Raw genomic sequence first — 13,998 nt, 5'->3', positions numbered from 1 at the left:
TACATCTCTCGTCTCGCACAATATACGCCATCGAGACTAGCCAGCTAGCTACTTTAGCTATGTTCCACACACAAATGTAATGCATCGCAGCTTCAGCGAGAGAGATGTAATTTATGCGACTTTTGGGTGTGTAGTCATTCTAATTACGTATTTTCACAGTCTTTTACTTCAAAAGTTTTACAACAAACTGCGACTTTCTTGACTTTCAAAATTATCTTTTAAATTGACAAACGCAATTCGGGATCAACGAGATCAAAAAAATATTTGTCTCTCGGCATTGACTATGGTTCATATATTTTCCGAAATTATGTCTCATGTCAGACTGTCAGTTGGTCCACCTCTTTGATCCAGACTGAAATATCTCAGAAACTATTGGATGAATTTTGAAGACATTTGGTACAGACATTCAATACCCCCTTAGGATGAATTCTAATAACTTTGGCAAACAAAGACATTTTTCATCTAGCACCATCATCATGTAAAAAAAATTTACTTGTCAGTCTGTTCTTACGCTGACGATGATATTTTGTTCTTGTGTTTGTCCCTCCTCACTTCCACCAGGTGCTCCCATTGCACTGTGACTGGTCCCACTGTCATCGATATCCACGGCCAGGTTAACTCTGTCCAGGACCGGTGTGCGTACGCTCTGATGAGGACCCCATTATTCCCAAATTTACAGGTTCATGCGACATTCCAGGAACGACGGCGTAAAGATGTTAGCTTTTTGGACCGTGTGATCCTGTCTATGGAGAATCCACGTGTTGATATCAACCTGGAACAAGGCGGGAAAGTTCAGGTAAGCTACGTAATGCCACATTTTGACAGTAGCATGTCAGCATCATCTTGTGTTGTGCCTCACAAGATTGTTGATTTGTGCAGATTGACCAGCCCGTTCTCATTCCCAAGGCGTCAAATACCATCGCTTTGTCACGGCCGTCGGCGTTCGATACCAACGCACAAAGCACCCTTTCGCGTAGATGCACCGGGCTTTCCATTAAGTACAATGTAAACCAATCCGCTGCAACAGTAAACACTCAGAGAAAGTGCTGTGGTGACGTATCATAAAGAGAGAAAGACGCACACCGGGCGGGCGAGAGGGGACCGGTGGATGGGTCCAGCAAACACAGGGCTTTCTTCCAGGAGTCCGCTGTCAGTGTCTCGTGCGCTTCATTTCACTTTCACTTTACAATCAGTTGTTTGTTTGAGTCCTGTGTTCACAACGTCAAGTCACATTTTCACTGTACGAACGCAGTAATTTCAAGCCCAACCATGTTTTTTCCTAAACTTTACTAAGTGGTTTTGTTGCCTAAACCTAAGCAAGTGTTTTTGTTCACAACATTAAGCATGTGTTAAGTGCAATGGAAAAAGTGACACAGAGGGGTCTGACGAAGCGTCAGTATGTGATGAGTTGGGATGAGAACAATGTTGCATTTACTGCAATTGAATCCACTAGTCAAGGCTATTCCACCGGAATTAATTGATTTTGCCTCCAAATTTTGCCATTTTAAAAGCAGATTATTATTATAAGGCAACAGTGTAAAACACTGACCCACAATGACAAAATTGATCAGCACAAGCAGACACTTCCCCGAGGAGAAGTCTAATTAGCCAAACCTTTGTGCTCTGAGATCTTCAGACTGTGAGTAGCTAAACATATTAATCTCACTTCCCCTTTTCCCCTCTGCTGTGATGCAGCTGGACAACGTACCGATGACGCTCAACGCCACGGCTCAGCCGGTTCACGGAGTGGAGCTCTCTCAGGACCAGACCGGAGTGACCGCCAAGATGTCCCACTTGAACAACACGATAACTGTCTTCTTTGATGGCTACACTGCACAGATACACATTAAAGGTGCAGAACACTATAGTTTAGATGGATAAATGTAAGAACAGTGTCGAAGGGATATTCATGTTGGAGTATTCACAGACATGAGATTAAGCTGTTCTTGGATTCTACTCCACAGTTTTCTTTTAACAAAAAAAAAGCCTGTCAGTTGCCTGTAATCAGCGTGAAAAAGGTTTTACACAATTTTGAGCAGCTCTGTAGGCTGCATGTTATGTTTTACATGTTTGTGACAGACGCTTTGATCTCAAAACAGGAAAATCAGGTTTTGGTTCTACATGTCTGAATGAACCCAGGTTAACACTGTTAGCTCCGGCCCTGTTAAGACCTGGTATTAACACACGTCCTGAGTAATCACAAGTGGACAGCTTTAAATACAGGTGTGAACGCACTCAAGACGCATTGAGATCTGATCGCTCAGACCACATTCAGAGGTGGTCTGGGCCACATATGAACACATTCCTTTAGTAGTGTGTAGTGAATGTGTCCCTGGGCCACATTAAGGACTGCCTACTCAACTGACGTCCCGGGTTAATGCCAGGTCAGGGCCTCTGTCAGCACTGTTGCTGTTGTTTTCTCTGTTAGTTGTTATCTTGCGCCATTAGCTGCGAGCCGCCGGCTCAGGCATCGCCATGTTGAGAGCCGTGCGGAGCCAATAGAAATGCTCACAATCAACAAGAAATGACAAAACTGAAAGTCCAGAGAAAACAGGAGTTATTATTCATTAAGGACATATCACTCAAAAACTCTAATCATCGTCGAGCTTTTGCTGCCAGCCTTACTCGTATCCCCCAATTTATATCTTCAAATGTGAGCGTGTCATCAACGAATGAATGCTGTACTTTAGTGTGCTGTCAGTTTATTGATCACATTGTCTCTCCTGTCCTGAAACTGTCCAGGACCGAGTGGACAAGCTCCACCAGTGGATGGTTTATGTGGCAACTCCAGCAGGCCTTTGAGTGAAGAGAGGCTCTCTAATTACAGTGCAACCGGGTAAAACCTACATCAGAACTTGCTGTCCTGTGACTGCTGGTGATGAGTTTCACACATAGTGTGGGGTCCTTGTACAAAGTTATAGGGTGTGTGTGCGTTTGTTTGTGCTGTTTGTCACCCCCTAGCTGTGAGACGCAGTACCAGGACGCCGCTGACAGCACGATCAACTGCAACGCAACGACTGAACGGTGAGCAGAGACACACCTGAACACAGATGAAACACTCCTGTCATACATACAAGTGCCTGATGTGAGCAGGGATGCAGCTGAAAGCTCAACACACATAAACTCATATGATGCACCTTTTTATTTGAGTTGAGGATATTTTGAGTTAACACAAATCTTACAATAAAATAAAACAAAAAGCGCAGGGCAGTGAGGACATTTTTACGTAGTGGCCACGCTCGGTATTGCAGGATCACGTGACACCCACAGGCAAATTCTTTTACTTTTGCCCCATACATAATTATTACACAAGGAATGGCTGTAAAATGATGAACACATTTTTCTGAGCGTCACAAACAAAATTACTCTTTGTATCGTCATAATTTGATCCAATGAAGTCCAATAAAATTTGAAGAGTCTGAAGGAGCTGTATCAATAAATGAATATTTCAGCAGCCAGCAGGAGGGATGACGTACTTTTGTAGGCCAACCAGGAAGTCAGCATCGCCCTGGGTTCCCAATGGAATTTTCCATTGGCTTTTGGATTATTGCAGAAAATAAGCTCTGTGGAAAACAAACGTTTATGATACTTACACATTTTGTTCAGCAAGATAATCTTCACAAATGAACATCACTTTTATGACTTTTAAAGTGTAAATGCAATCGCTAGAGGTAAAAAGCTAATGTTGGGCTATAAACGAACTACACCACATTCATGAGTGCGAGTATACACAATGAGGCTTTTAAGGCGGACGAGTCGACGTGATAACGTTTAGTAGGCTTCAAAATTCATGAGTGAGATATTTATTGACGTATTTTATGTTGTAGAACAAAACGTTAAAATCTCTTAAGCTTGTGTTAAATACAGACCTTATTTCAGGCATCTAACCAAAAACCCACGAAAAAAACCCATTGACTTCCAGACTAGGGAACCGGAAGTGCTAAAATGCTAACTCATTTCCAGGTTTTAGGACTCATTCCTGTGGCACTCAATACCAAACGTATCGATACTACAATGCTAAGTCTTGTTTTGAGTATCAATACCGGCGTCAATAATCTCATGATAGGTCCACAGACTGTATAGAATATGGACATAGTCTCTGTGACGTCCTGTTGTGAAGCTCAAAGTGGGTGGATCCGTCAGTCGCCATCTTGGCTGTGCCGACACAGCCTAACTCCCGATTAATCCAAAAATGGGCAAAGAGTCGGATCATCGGTGGAGCTGAGGCAGGGCTGGGTTACGCAGCAGAGCAGACAGCTAGCAACCAGCTAGCAACCAGCTAGCGGCAACCACCTGTCATTCAAAGCGGCCACGCTCTCAATTATGCATAATGTTATTTCTGCTGTAAAGTTGGGCATTTTAACATGGGGGTCTAGGGGATTGATTCGCTTTTGGAGCCAGCCTCTGGTGGCTATTTGAGGAACTGCAGTTTTTGGCTCTTAGACGTTGGCTTCATTTCTCAGCACCGGAAGTTGCCGCTTGGCTCGGTCACATAGCGCATGAATTCTTCTTAGTGCTGTATTCACAGTGATCAACATTTTATCAACAGATACACATTTATTTACCATTAAAAACTATGTTCTCTCCGATTTAAAATGCACAAAACCAATTCATTAGCAGAATAGTAAAAAGAGATGCTTAATGTCTGGCATATCACTGGTAATGAAAATGTACTCAGAAGCCCATTAGTGATGGATTAAACTCAAAACATGAGCCGCGTTTTAATAATAAAAAGTGTTAATATCCATTTTGGTGATTCTGGTATCACTTGGTACCAAATCAAAACCACATTCTGTGGTACCACCTGCCCCTATGTACATGCATGCTCTATGGGCTCAAAACTGAATGCATTTTTATAATAATAGCCTAATAAATAAAACACATTACCCATTAATAAAACAACATAATGGTGTTTAGAAAATGCCTTTCCTCTTGTAGTTCATGCTGGTGAACATTTTGGAAACACTGTAGACTGGACTTCATTATTCCATCTTCCTTCCCTCTCTGCCTCACTGAAACAGCTGTGATCTCCTGAAAGAGGCGCCCTTCACGGCCTGTCACAGCAACATCGCCCCAGAGCCCTACGTAGCTGCCTGCACCAACACTTTGTGCAAATATCCTGATGTGGACAGTCTCAACTGTCAGTTCCTGGAGGCCTACGCCAAAGCCTGCAGCCTCTACAGCGATGACACACTGGACGGCTGGAGGTCAAAGGCCAACTGCTGTAAGACTTCTTCAATGTTGAGTTATGCAAAGAATGACTGAGATTTAAAGGGTCGGTGCACTTAGACCTGTTAAGTAAGGGATAATGTACAGCGAGTTGGTCATTGTTGTGAAATAAACCCTGACAGTGCAATGTGGAATTACAACTTCCTTTACATGAGGCCTTTGAGCCCAAAAATACTTTTTCACATAGACTTAAATTGGGAAACTAAATCAACTTCCCACAACACTTGAATAGCCCTTTTTTTTAAATCATTAGGTCCCAAAAGTTGTAAAATGCACTAATAGCCAAATCCAGAGTTATTACCCTTCCTCCGTTCATGAGACCTAGACTGAGGCTGGACCTCTGTCCAGGAAATGCTAGTGCGTTTTCTCTCTGGGCCCAATGGATGCGGAAGATCGCCAGAAGATCCGTGTACTTTATCACTCGGTAGTTGAGCCATTTTAGCTTCATGCACCACTGAGAAACTCCCATAGGAATGAACAGGAGCCCGCCTACAACGCTGTATCCAGTTCTCTTAAAGGGACTGTTTGTAACTTTTGAAGCGTATAAATGAACCGGGTCGGGACACATGCACTCTCACGTGTGGCTGAAGTCACTCCTCCTCTGCCTGCTTGCCTTCACTAACACACCGTGCGCGTTCTCGCTGTCTCGCTCCACCTCTAGACGTGAACGCGCTCACTCCACACTGCAGGAGAGTTAGTTTAGCTCTGAGAATATCTAGTGAAGTGGACGTTTTTGCAGAAATAAATGCTGCAGCTCCTCCAGACCAACAGAGGTTTCCCGTGTTTTCGTGAAGTGACGGGGCTCCGCAGCGAGAAACATTATCGTCTCCGACCGGGTGCCGGTGTCTCCCCTGTTCCCTCCGGCTGTGGTCGGGAGACGATAACGTTACTCGCTGCGGAGCCCCGCTGCTTTAGCTCCGACCAAAACTCCGGTGTCTCTCTGGGCGCAGTCGGGAGACGATAACATTTCTCTTCCTGCTTCAGCTGAAGCAGGAAAAGCCAACACTAGGATCAGCATTGATTCATGGAGAGACCTTCGTCTGGTCAGCTAACATTACTGCCAAGCAGGTGAAATATAGAGTGATATTGTGGTTTTAGCTGATGTGTGTCGCCTCACTGTTTTAAGCGATGCTCGTTCGTGTCTATTTAGTGCACGCGAGCCCGACGCTGACTTTCGTTTACTTAACGGCCACAGGTGTCGCTGTTAACAAGCATTTCTGAAAGTTACAAATAGTCCCTTTAATACATCCATGGTTCAAATACATTTTTGTTACATTAGTTCAAATTCTCATTACATCCCGACAGCAATCAATAAATCAAATGCTCTGACAAAAAAGAGAAAGAAATCGGGTATCTGTGGCTGTTGCAGGACTGTAATAAGCCCGTAGACGGGCTACCTGCCTGTCATTGTTTATGTTCATAATGATGACTTTGGTGGAGTGGCTTCAGAGGGAGGTCTGAAGGGACGGACTGTCAATGTTGCTGACTTATTACTGACTATGGATAAGTACAACACAATCCAAACTTTCCCTTAAATTTCAGTTGAACCAGTTTCATGTTTTGTTCTGGTGGTTTTCCTTCAGCCTGTAATGTCTCTGTCTTTCTTTGTCTTTCCCTGCAGCTGCAGACCCTCAGGCCTTTTGTCAGGACCGATTCTGCAGTGCTCATGAGTTCCGCGGGGAGAAGAGCAACAGTGGTGAAACCCGTTGCCACTGTCGGGCCATATTTGCTTCCCCATACAGATCTCAAAACACTTTAGGTAAGAACAGAAGGCTGTTACACAACAAAGTCACAATATTTCCTCCGCAGTGACGACCAGCTGAACTCAAGTGTTTGATCACTGAGTGTAAAGTCAACACTGACAGATAATTTTTAACCAGTTAGTTTCACACTAAACTAGCCATTTCTTTCAGTTGCACCATCTCTACTTATTAGGGCTGTCAAAGTTAACGTGATAATAATGCGTTAACACAAATTTGATTTAACGCCACTAATTTCTTTAACGCATATTAACGCAACTTGCGATTTTTAGGTTGTTGCGGGCTCAGTTTTAAAGCTAGTGTGAAGATACTGGCATCATATGACACTAGAAAACCTGAGGAATCCATTGGTACCAACCATGTCATACTAGCTTTGACTTGCGATAAATTTTGGCATGGAAAAACTGACATCGCCATTTTTAAAGGGGTCCCTTGACCTCTGACCTCAAGATATGTGAATGAAAATGGGTTCTATGGGTACCCACGAGTCTCCCCTTTACAGACATGCCCACTTTAAGATAATCACATGCAGTTTGGGGCAAGTCATGCAACACAAGGGTGACATGGACTAAATGGACGTTTTAATCCTTTAATTCTGGGGGCGGCAGTAGCTCAGTCCGTAGGGAATTGGCTTGGGAACTGAAGGGTCGCCGGGTCATGTCCCTGCAAGGACCAAGTACGGACTGTGGACTGGTAGCTGGAGAGATGCCAGTTCGTCTCCTGGGCACTGCCCTTGAGCAAGACACCAGACCCCCAAACTGCTCCCCGGGCAGCTATATAGGATCTTAATACTAGGATGGGTTAAATGCAGCGAGTAAATTTCACTGTGTGCTGTGTACAATTTACACTGTGACAATAAAAGCTGATTTACTTTTACATTACATTCTTTTGGGGCCAAAACTATTTAAATGTGGTGTCTGAATCATACTGTTTTTTATCAATTATTGAAGGAAAGGTGAAAAACATCAATATAAAAGGTGATTCCAAATTTTTGAACGATAGTTTATGTTTTAATTTCTATTGTGTGTCCCGGTGTTCAGGTGACGCGGTGTTCTGCAATGGGACCACTCAGTCGGTTGCTCTGGTTGGTTGTCTCCTTGGGGACAAAGGCATCAACTACTCTGACTTACACCTTTACGACAAGAACTGCCGAGGTGAAATGGACAACGCGACCCACATGGTGACCTTAGGCCTCGACACCAAGACTGAGACCTGTGGAACGATAATCAGGGTGGGTGTCTCTCCTCTACTTATTAACTCTCAATAAGCAGCCAGATGTCCTCTGTAGGTTTTAATTGAATGTCTTAAAAAAAATATAACAAGCAGAAGCTAAAGATTTAATGAACTCATTTGGGCTTTCTGCAGTAACAATGTCTGATTCTCTGTGACCTTGCAGATGAACAACGGCACAGTTATCAACAAGAATGGCGTCATTCTGGAGACCACCGGTGAGGAACTGATGGACTTCAAATGTCCCTTTGTTCTTCCAGATATCAACATCGATTTCTCAGTAACCATCAAAGTCAAGAGTGGCATCAGCAGGTTTGTCCTGTGTTCAACACGATATCGACACAGTATAATGCAAGACAAAAAACATGTCAGTATGCATTGTGGAGCAGATTGTTTTTTCCTATCTGAAACGTACCTCCTCGTTTGAGTAGAATATATAATATATATAATGTAATATAATAATATCTTATAATATTATATTTCACCGGAAAATGTTTCAGAATCAGAATCCGGTTTATTGACAAGTAGGTTTTCACATACAAGGAATTTGTTTTGGCATATTGGTTCATAGACAACAAACACAAATATAGAATAGAAAAAATTACAATAAAAATATATATAAAAAAATACTAATTAAAAGTATGTACAATGTAAAATGAAAGAGCTAGGCAGGAATGTGCAAAAATATAGGGGATGTACAAAGGTTCCCAGTATTAGAATAAAATAATATGCAATGTACAAAGATAATAGTCCAAAGAGATGTGCGTTAATTAGGGCTGTCAAAGTTAACGCGATAATAACGTGTTAAAGCAAATTTGTTTTAACGCCACTAATTTCTTTAACAATTAATGCAACCAATCTTTCGGAGATGGTAGGTTTAAAGCTAGTGTGAAGATACCTAAGAGAACCTAAGGAATCCATTGGTACCAACCATGTCATACTAGCTTGTTGTGAAGGAGGTTAAATAACGCTCCAGACTTGCGCTAAGTGTTGGCGAGGAAAAACTGGCATGGCCATCTTCAAAGGGGTCCCTTGACCTCTGACCTCAAGATATGTGAATGAAAATGGGTTCTATGGGTACCCACGAGTCTCCCCTTTACAGAAATGCCCACTTTATGTTAATCACATGCAGTTTGGGGCAAGTCATAGTCAAGTCAGAACACTGACACACTGACAGCTGTTGTTGCCTGTTGGACTTCAGTTTGCCATGTTATGATTTGAGCATATTTTTATGTTAAATGCAGTACCTGTGACGGTTTCTGGACAATATTTGTCATTGTTTTGTGTTGTTAATTGGTTTCCAATAATAAATATATACATTTATTTGCATAAAGCAGCATATTTGTCCACTCCCTTGTTGATAAGAGTATTAAATACTTGACAAATCTCCCTTTAAGGTACATTTTGAACAGATAAAGAATGTATGATTAATTTGCGATTCAATATTTTAATCGATTGACAGCCCTAGTAATAATAAAATAATTCAATATCAAAATATCAAAAGCTGAAAGTGTTTTTATACTCTGAGAAGAGGGGGTATGTAGTTCTAGACAGTGGTGGAAGAAGTACTCATATCTATTACTTTTTAAAAATAGCAATACCACAGTGTAGAAATACTGTTACAAGTGAAAGTCATGCATTTAAAACTTTATTTAAGTTAAAGTACAAAAACACTTGCATCAAAACATACTTAAAGTACCAAAAGTAAAAGTACTCATTATGCAGAATGGCCCATATGAGAATAAATGTTTATTATATTATTGGAGCTGGTAAAGGTGGAGATAATTTTAACAACTTAATATACTGCTGGGAGGCTTAGCTATAACAATACATCATAATTTATTAGCTGATTTATGTTTTGTATTAATGATCTAAATCTGCAAGGTAACTAAAGATTTAAAATTATACTTGAGTAAATGTACTTAGTTACATTCCACCTCTGGTTCTAGAGGTTTAAAGGTTGTATGTAAGTATGTGAGTATAAGAGAGCTGATGTGTGTGTGTTTGTTCTGCAGCTCTTCGGTCGCGTATATTACAACTGGAATTTGGAACTACACTTTGACCATGACGGCCTACACTAACGCCCGCCGCACACACATTGTGAATAAGGACACCTACCTCCACCTGAACCAGAAGGTCTGGTTTGAGCTGAAGACAGACGGCCTGAATGATAAAATGGTTAATCTGGTGACCCACTCCTGCTTTGCAACCAACGATCCATCACCCGATGCCTCTCTGACATACAACCTCATCATGGACGGGTGAGAGACACACAGAGGTGTTAACCCCGTCTGTTGAAGTGGAGTTTCCAGTTTCCTGACGTTGCTATTAGCTGGTTCTGGCTCACGGCACAGTATATTATATATCACTGTCATGTCTGTACAGTAAATATGAAGCTACTTCCAGCAGCCAGTTAGCTTAGCTTAGCACAAAGACTGGAAACAGGGGGAAACAGCTAGCCTGGCTGTGTCCAAAGGAAACACAATCCACCTGCCAGCACCTCTAAAGCTCACTAATTAACTCGCTGTATGTTGTTTGTTTAATCCGAACAAAAATAGAACTGTAAAAACAACAAATAATGCGTTTTATTTAGGGCTATGTGTTGGACTATGACTTGGTCGGGACCAGTAATTCCCTGAATTCTCCATTGGTTACCCAGGTGGGCAAACCAGAGCTTAAGGGAGAGTGGTTATTGGACTTACATTCATCAGTTGGACACAGACACAGACTCCAATAGGATGATGATGTTGCTCTGTATCTGCAGGATGTAAAAGTATGCAACTTTTTAGCCACCATGTTGGGCATATCAACTTAATGAAACACCACTTATTCCCTTTTTTCATTATATTTATGGTTTTACCTGCCTAACTCATGTCAAAAGACATGGTCCTGATTGGTTCACACAGCCGACTATACATTTCTCAAAGCTGGGAACACATGTCCAACACCACACACACACACCACTTATATCAGATTAAAAAGACCATCTTTGGCACCAAGTTACCTGCGGCATTAATTAGCAACTAGCTCAACTATAGTTTACTGTGTGTTGCAGCAGTACATTAGCAAAGAACGGATATTGCTAAGAAATGAAAGTCAATTGTTCGTTCCATTGCATCAGCGCCCAGCAGCAAAGCTACCCCTCCGACCATTTTGAACTGATCGTGACTACCGGACGCCAGTAAAACGTCCGTCTACAAAGAGCCGTATAAAAGTATAACTAAATTATTTCTATTCTTTTGTCATAATTTTAATGTCTCTACTGAAATGGCCTTTGTTGAACAATGAAAATATTATAAATATGCATACTATTATAACAATTTACTTACTTATTTATTATTATTTTTTTTCCAGTTCGGTTCCCAGAGGAGTATAAAGTGAGCGATGGACATAAATGGAAGATAGAAAAATTCAGCATACAAATTTTGAGAGCAATCTCAATCTTGGTCTTGTCAAGGACCTCCAAAATTGACGTACAATAGACCACAGACAGTTGTGTCCTGTGCTTTTGCCCTGCGTGTTAGTAAATAGTCTATAACTACATTAAATTCTGTTTATGTTATGCTACTAGCACTACTAGCTACTGGCCGATAGCCGGTTGTTTGGGAACAGAGACGTTAATACATCCACCACATACAGGCTTACAGCATACAGCCCATGGGTGTATTATAAGATAATAAAAGTGATGAATTACAGCCAATATACATTATTCTGTATACAGTATACAGCTAGAAGGAAGACGGTAGAACCAGATATGTCATATGAGTGAGCAGGGCGGTGCAGTCCTGTGAGTCTGATTCAAGTTCAAAACAACAAATGAGAAAGTGTGCTCTGGCTGGTGGGCGGTGCTTGGTATTTCCTCAACTGATCTCAAAATGACCGCAGGGTCACAAACTTTCTTATTTTACAGCTAAACAGTACACTACTTTGAGGCGAGAAATAGGCATTACAGTAACAGAATATTGATTCATATTTGATCAGCGCTGCCTAGTTTGACCGTTTGATCGGAGTTTGAGAGTGATTGACAGCTGCTCAGAGACGGCAAGGCTCCAGCTCGGCTCTGATTGGTTGTTTTCCTCCGGTCTGTGAGATGCCATTAGGAGCACCGGAGGACACCAGAGGCACGTGATTTTTTTTTCAGATTACCTGTCTCATGCACTACTGTCAGGATATAGCGACCGTTAAAAATATATATATTTTTTTATCATATTTGGTCCAATCTGCCTACCTAATAGATCTGAATCTGTACTGCCGGTTTTTGGAGGAAGCAGCTCGTGAACAATAAAGTTGTTTACAAATGTAGTAATTTACAAGTGTTGAAAGCTAAGCCTAAATAGGTTACATTAGGGATCTACCTGGATTCAGGTTTCATGGGAGGATTTGATGCTGGATTCAGACTTGATAAATGCTATAGAACCTCAAACGACTGCAGCTGGTGACGCTGTGTGTGTTTTCCTGTTTCTGAACAGCTGTGGGAACGCTGCTGACAAAACCGTGGTGGTGGAGAGCAACGGACAGGGAACAGCCCCATCCAAAGGTGTTGGATGGGGTTGAGGTCAGGGATCTGTACAGACCAGTGAAGTTCTTCCACACCAAACTGGGAAAACCATTTCTTTATGGAGCTGGCTTTGTGTCATGTAGCAACAGTTTTTCCCCCCAACTACCACAAAGTTGGAAGCAAACTAAAATATTGTTGTATGCTGCAGCATTAAAGGGGAAGACCACCTAAATTAATAATTCCAATATGTTATTTCCATGGCCTAGTAGAGTTCAATCAATATTTGTGAACATGAGCTGCTCTCTCTCAAAGCCAGAAACCAGAGAAGTAAGTCTCAAACTTGTGATGTCATACAGTATAAAGTCTGGAGCTGCTCCATAGACAATGAATGAGAGACCCACAGGACGTTTGTTTTCTTTTTTTACCCAAATGAGCTTTATTCTATTGTAGTGTTGTCAATTGGGAAACAGAAAATGTTCCCATATACTCAGATCATTCCTCTGGGTGCTCTCGGTGTCATCTAGAACATCTCTTCCAGTTCATTGTCTATGGAGCAGTTCAGCACTTTATACCCTATGACATCACAAGTTTGAGTTTTAGCACTCAGTTTTTGGATTTGGGTGAGTTGTTCATGTTTCATTTTGAAAATGGGTGTAGTTCCCCTTTAAAAATGTCCCTCCTCAGCATCTAAGAGGTACAAACTGTCAGAAAAAAACAGACCTGGATCAAAAGTACACTAAAGTATGTGACTAGGATGAACAACCGACATCACTAGTGTGGCTAAAAACCTTAAAATTGTCATTGTTAATGTTTTCTTTTGGCAGTTTCAGTCCACATATATCTAGACCAAAGTTGTTTCTAAAGAGTGGACTGACTGAACCCTAAAACGTCATCACTCTCTCTCTCTGTCTTTAACTTTAACCTATAGAGCTGCAGCCCGAACGCCAGGAAGCGCAGATCTGCCAGGTCTAAATACAGCTATGAAAACCCAGCCATCATCATCATGGCCTGGAGTACTTAGGTAAGGCACATCTCTGACTAATGAGCACCAGTGAAGGGGCAGTCGCTCCATGTGTGAAAAATTTGCTTCACCTCCACTTCCACTGAAATTCTTAAAAAGCAACAATGATTCATGGAAGTGAAGTTGCAAATGAAATTTTGCCATTTTTTGTGTTGATGACGAGTTCCTGTGTGGTAAATTCTGACCCATGTATTTCTGCGTACAACCAAGATAAAAATCTGACCAGAAAAAATCTTAACTGAAAGTCCATTTACTGGCTT

At 41.7% G+C, this 13,998-nt stretch overlaps 1 protein-coding gene across 1 annotated transcript; it reads left to right on the top strand.

The window, feature by feature from the left end:
* The first annotated feature begins 307 nt into the window (after window positions 1–307).
* LOC141776867 (uncharacterized) lies at window positions 308–12,773 on the top strand. The gene is made up of 11 exons (XM_074650704.1): window positions 308–324; window positions 562–796; window positions 1,696–1,852; window positions 2,743–2,836; window positions 2,962–3,024; window positions 5,022–5,224; window positions 6,857–6,988; window positions 8,030–8,220; window positions 8,386–8,531; window positions 10,235–10,480; window positions 12,689–12,773. Exons 1-11 carry the CDS (start codon window positions 308–310, stop codon window positions 12,771–12,773), a joined length of 1,569 nt encoding a protein of 522 aa, XP_074506805.1.
* The last annotated feature ends 1,225 nt before the right edge of the window (window positions 12,774–13,998 follow it).

This window comes from Sebastes fasciatus, chromosome 1 (genome assembly GCF_043250625.1).
Source record: "Sebastes fasciatus isolate fSebFas1 chromosome 1, fSebFas1.pri, whole genome shotgun sequence".
NCBI lineage: Eukaryota > Metazoa > Chordata > Actinopteri > Perciformes > Sebastidae > Sebastes > Sebastes fasciatus.
Note: the sequence above shows the minus strand (reverse complement) of the source record. Positions and strands in the feature narration are given on the sequence as shown.

What these genes read in the sequence shown, in the direction of transcription:
- LOC141776867 (XM_074650704.1), top strand. An exon ending in TCTAATTACAGTGCAACCGG is followed by an intron (nt 2,837 to 2,961) that starts GTAAAACCTACA and finishes GTCACCCCCTAG; the next exon opens with CTGTGAGACGCAGTACCAGG. An exon ending in GTCAAGAGTGGCATCAGCAG is followed by an intron (nt 8,532 to 10,234) that starts GTTTGTCCTGTG and finishes TTTGTTCTGCAG; the next exon opens with CTCTTCGGTCGCGTATATTA.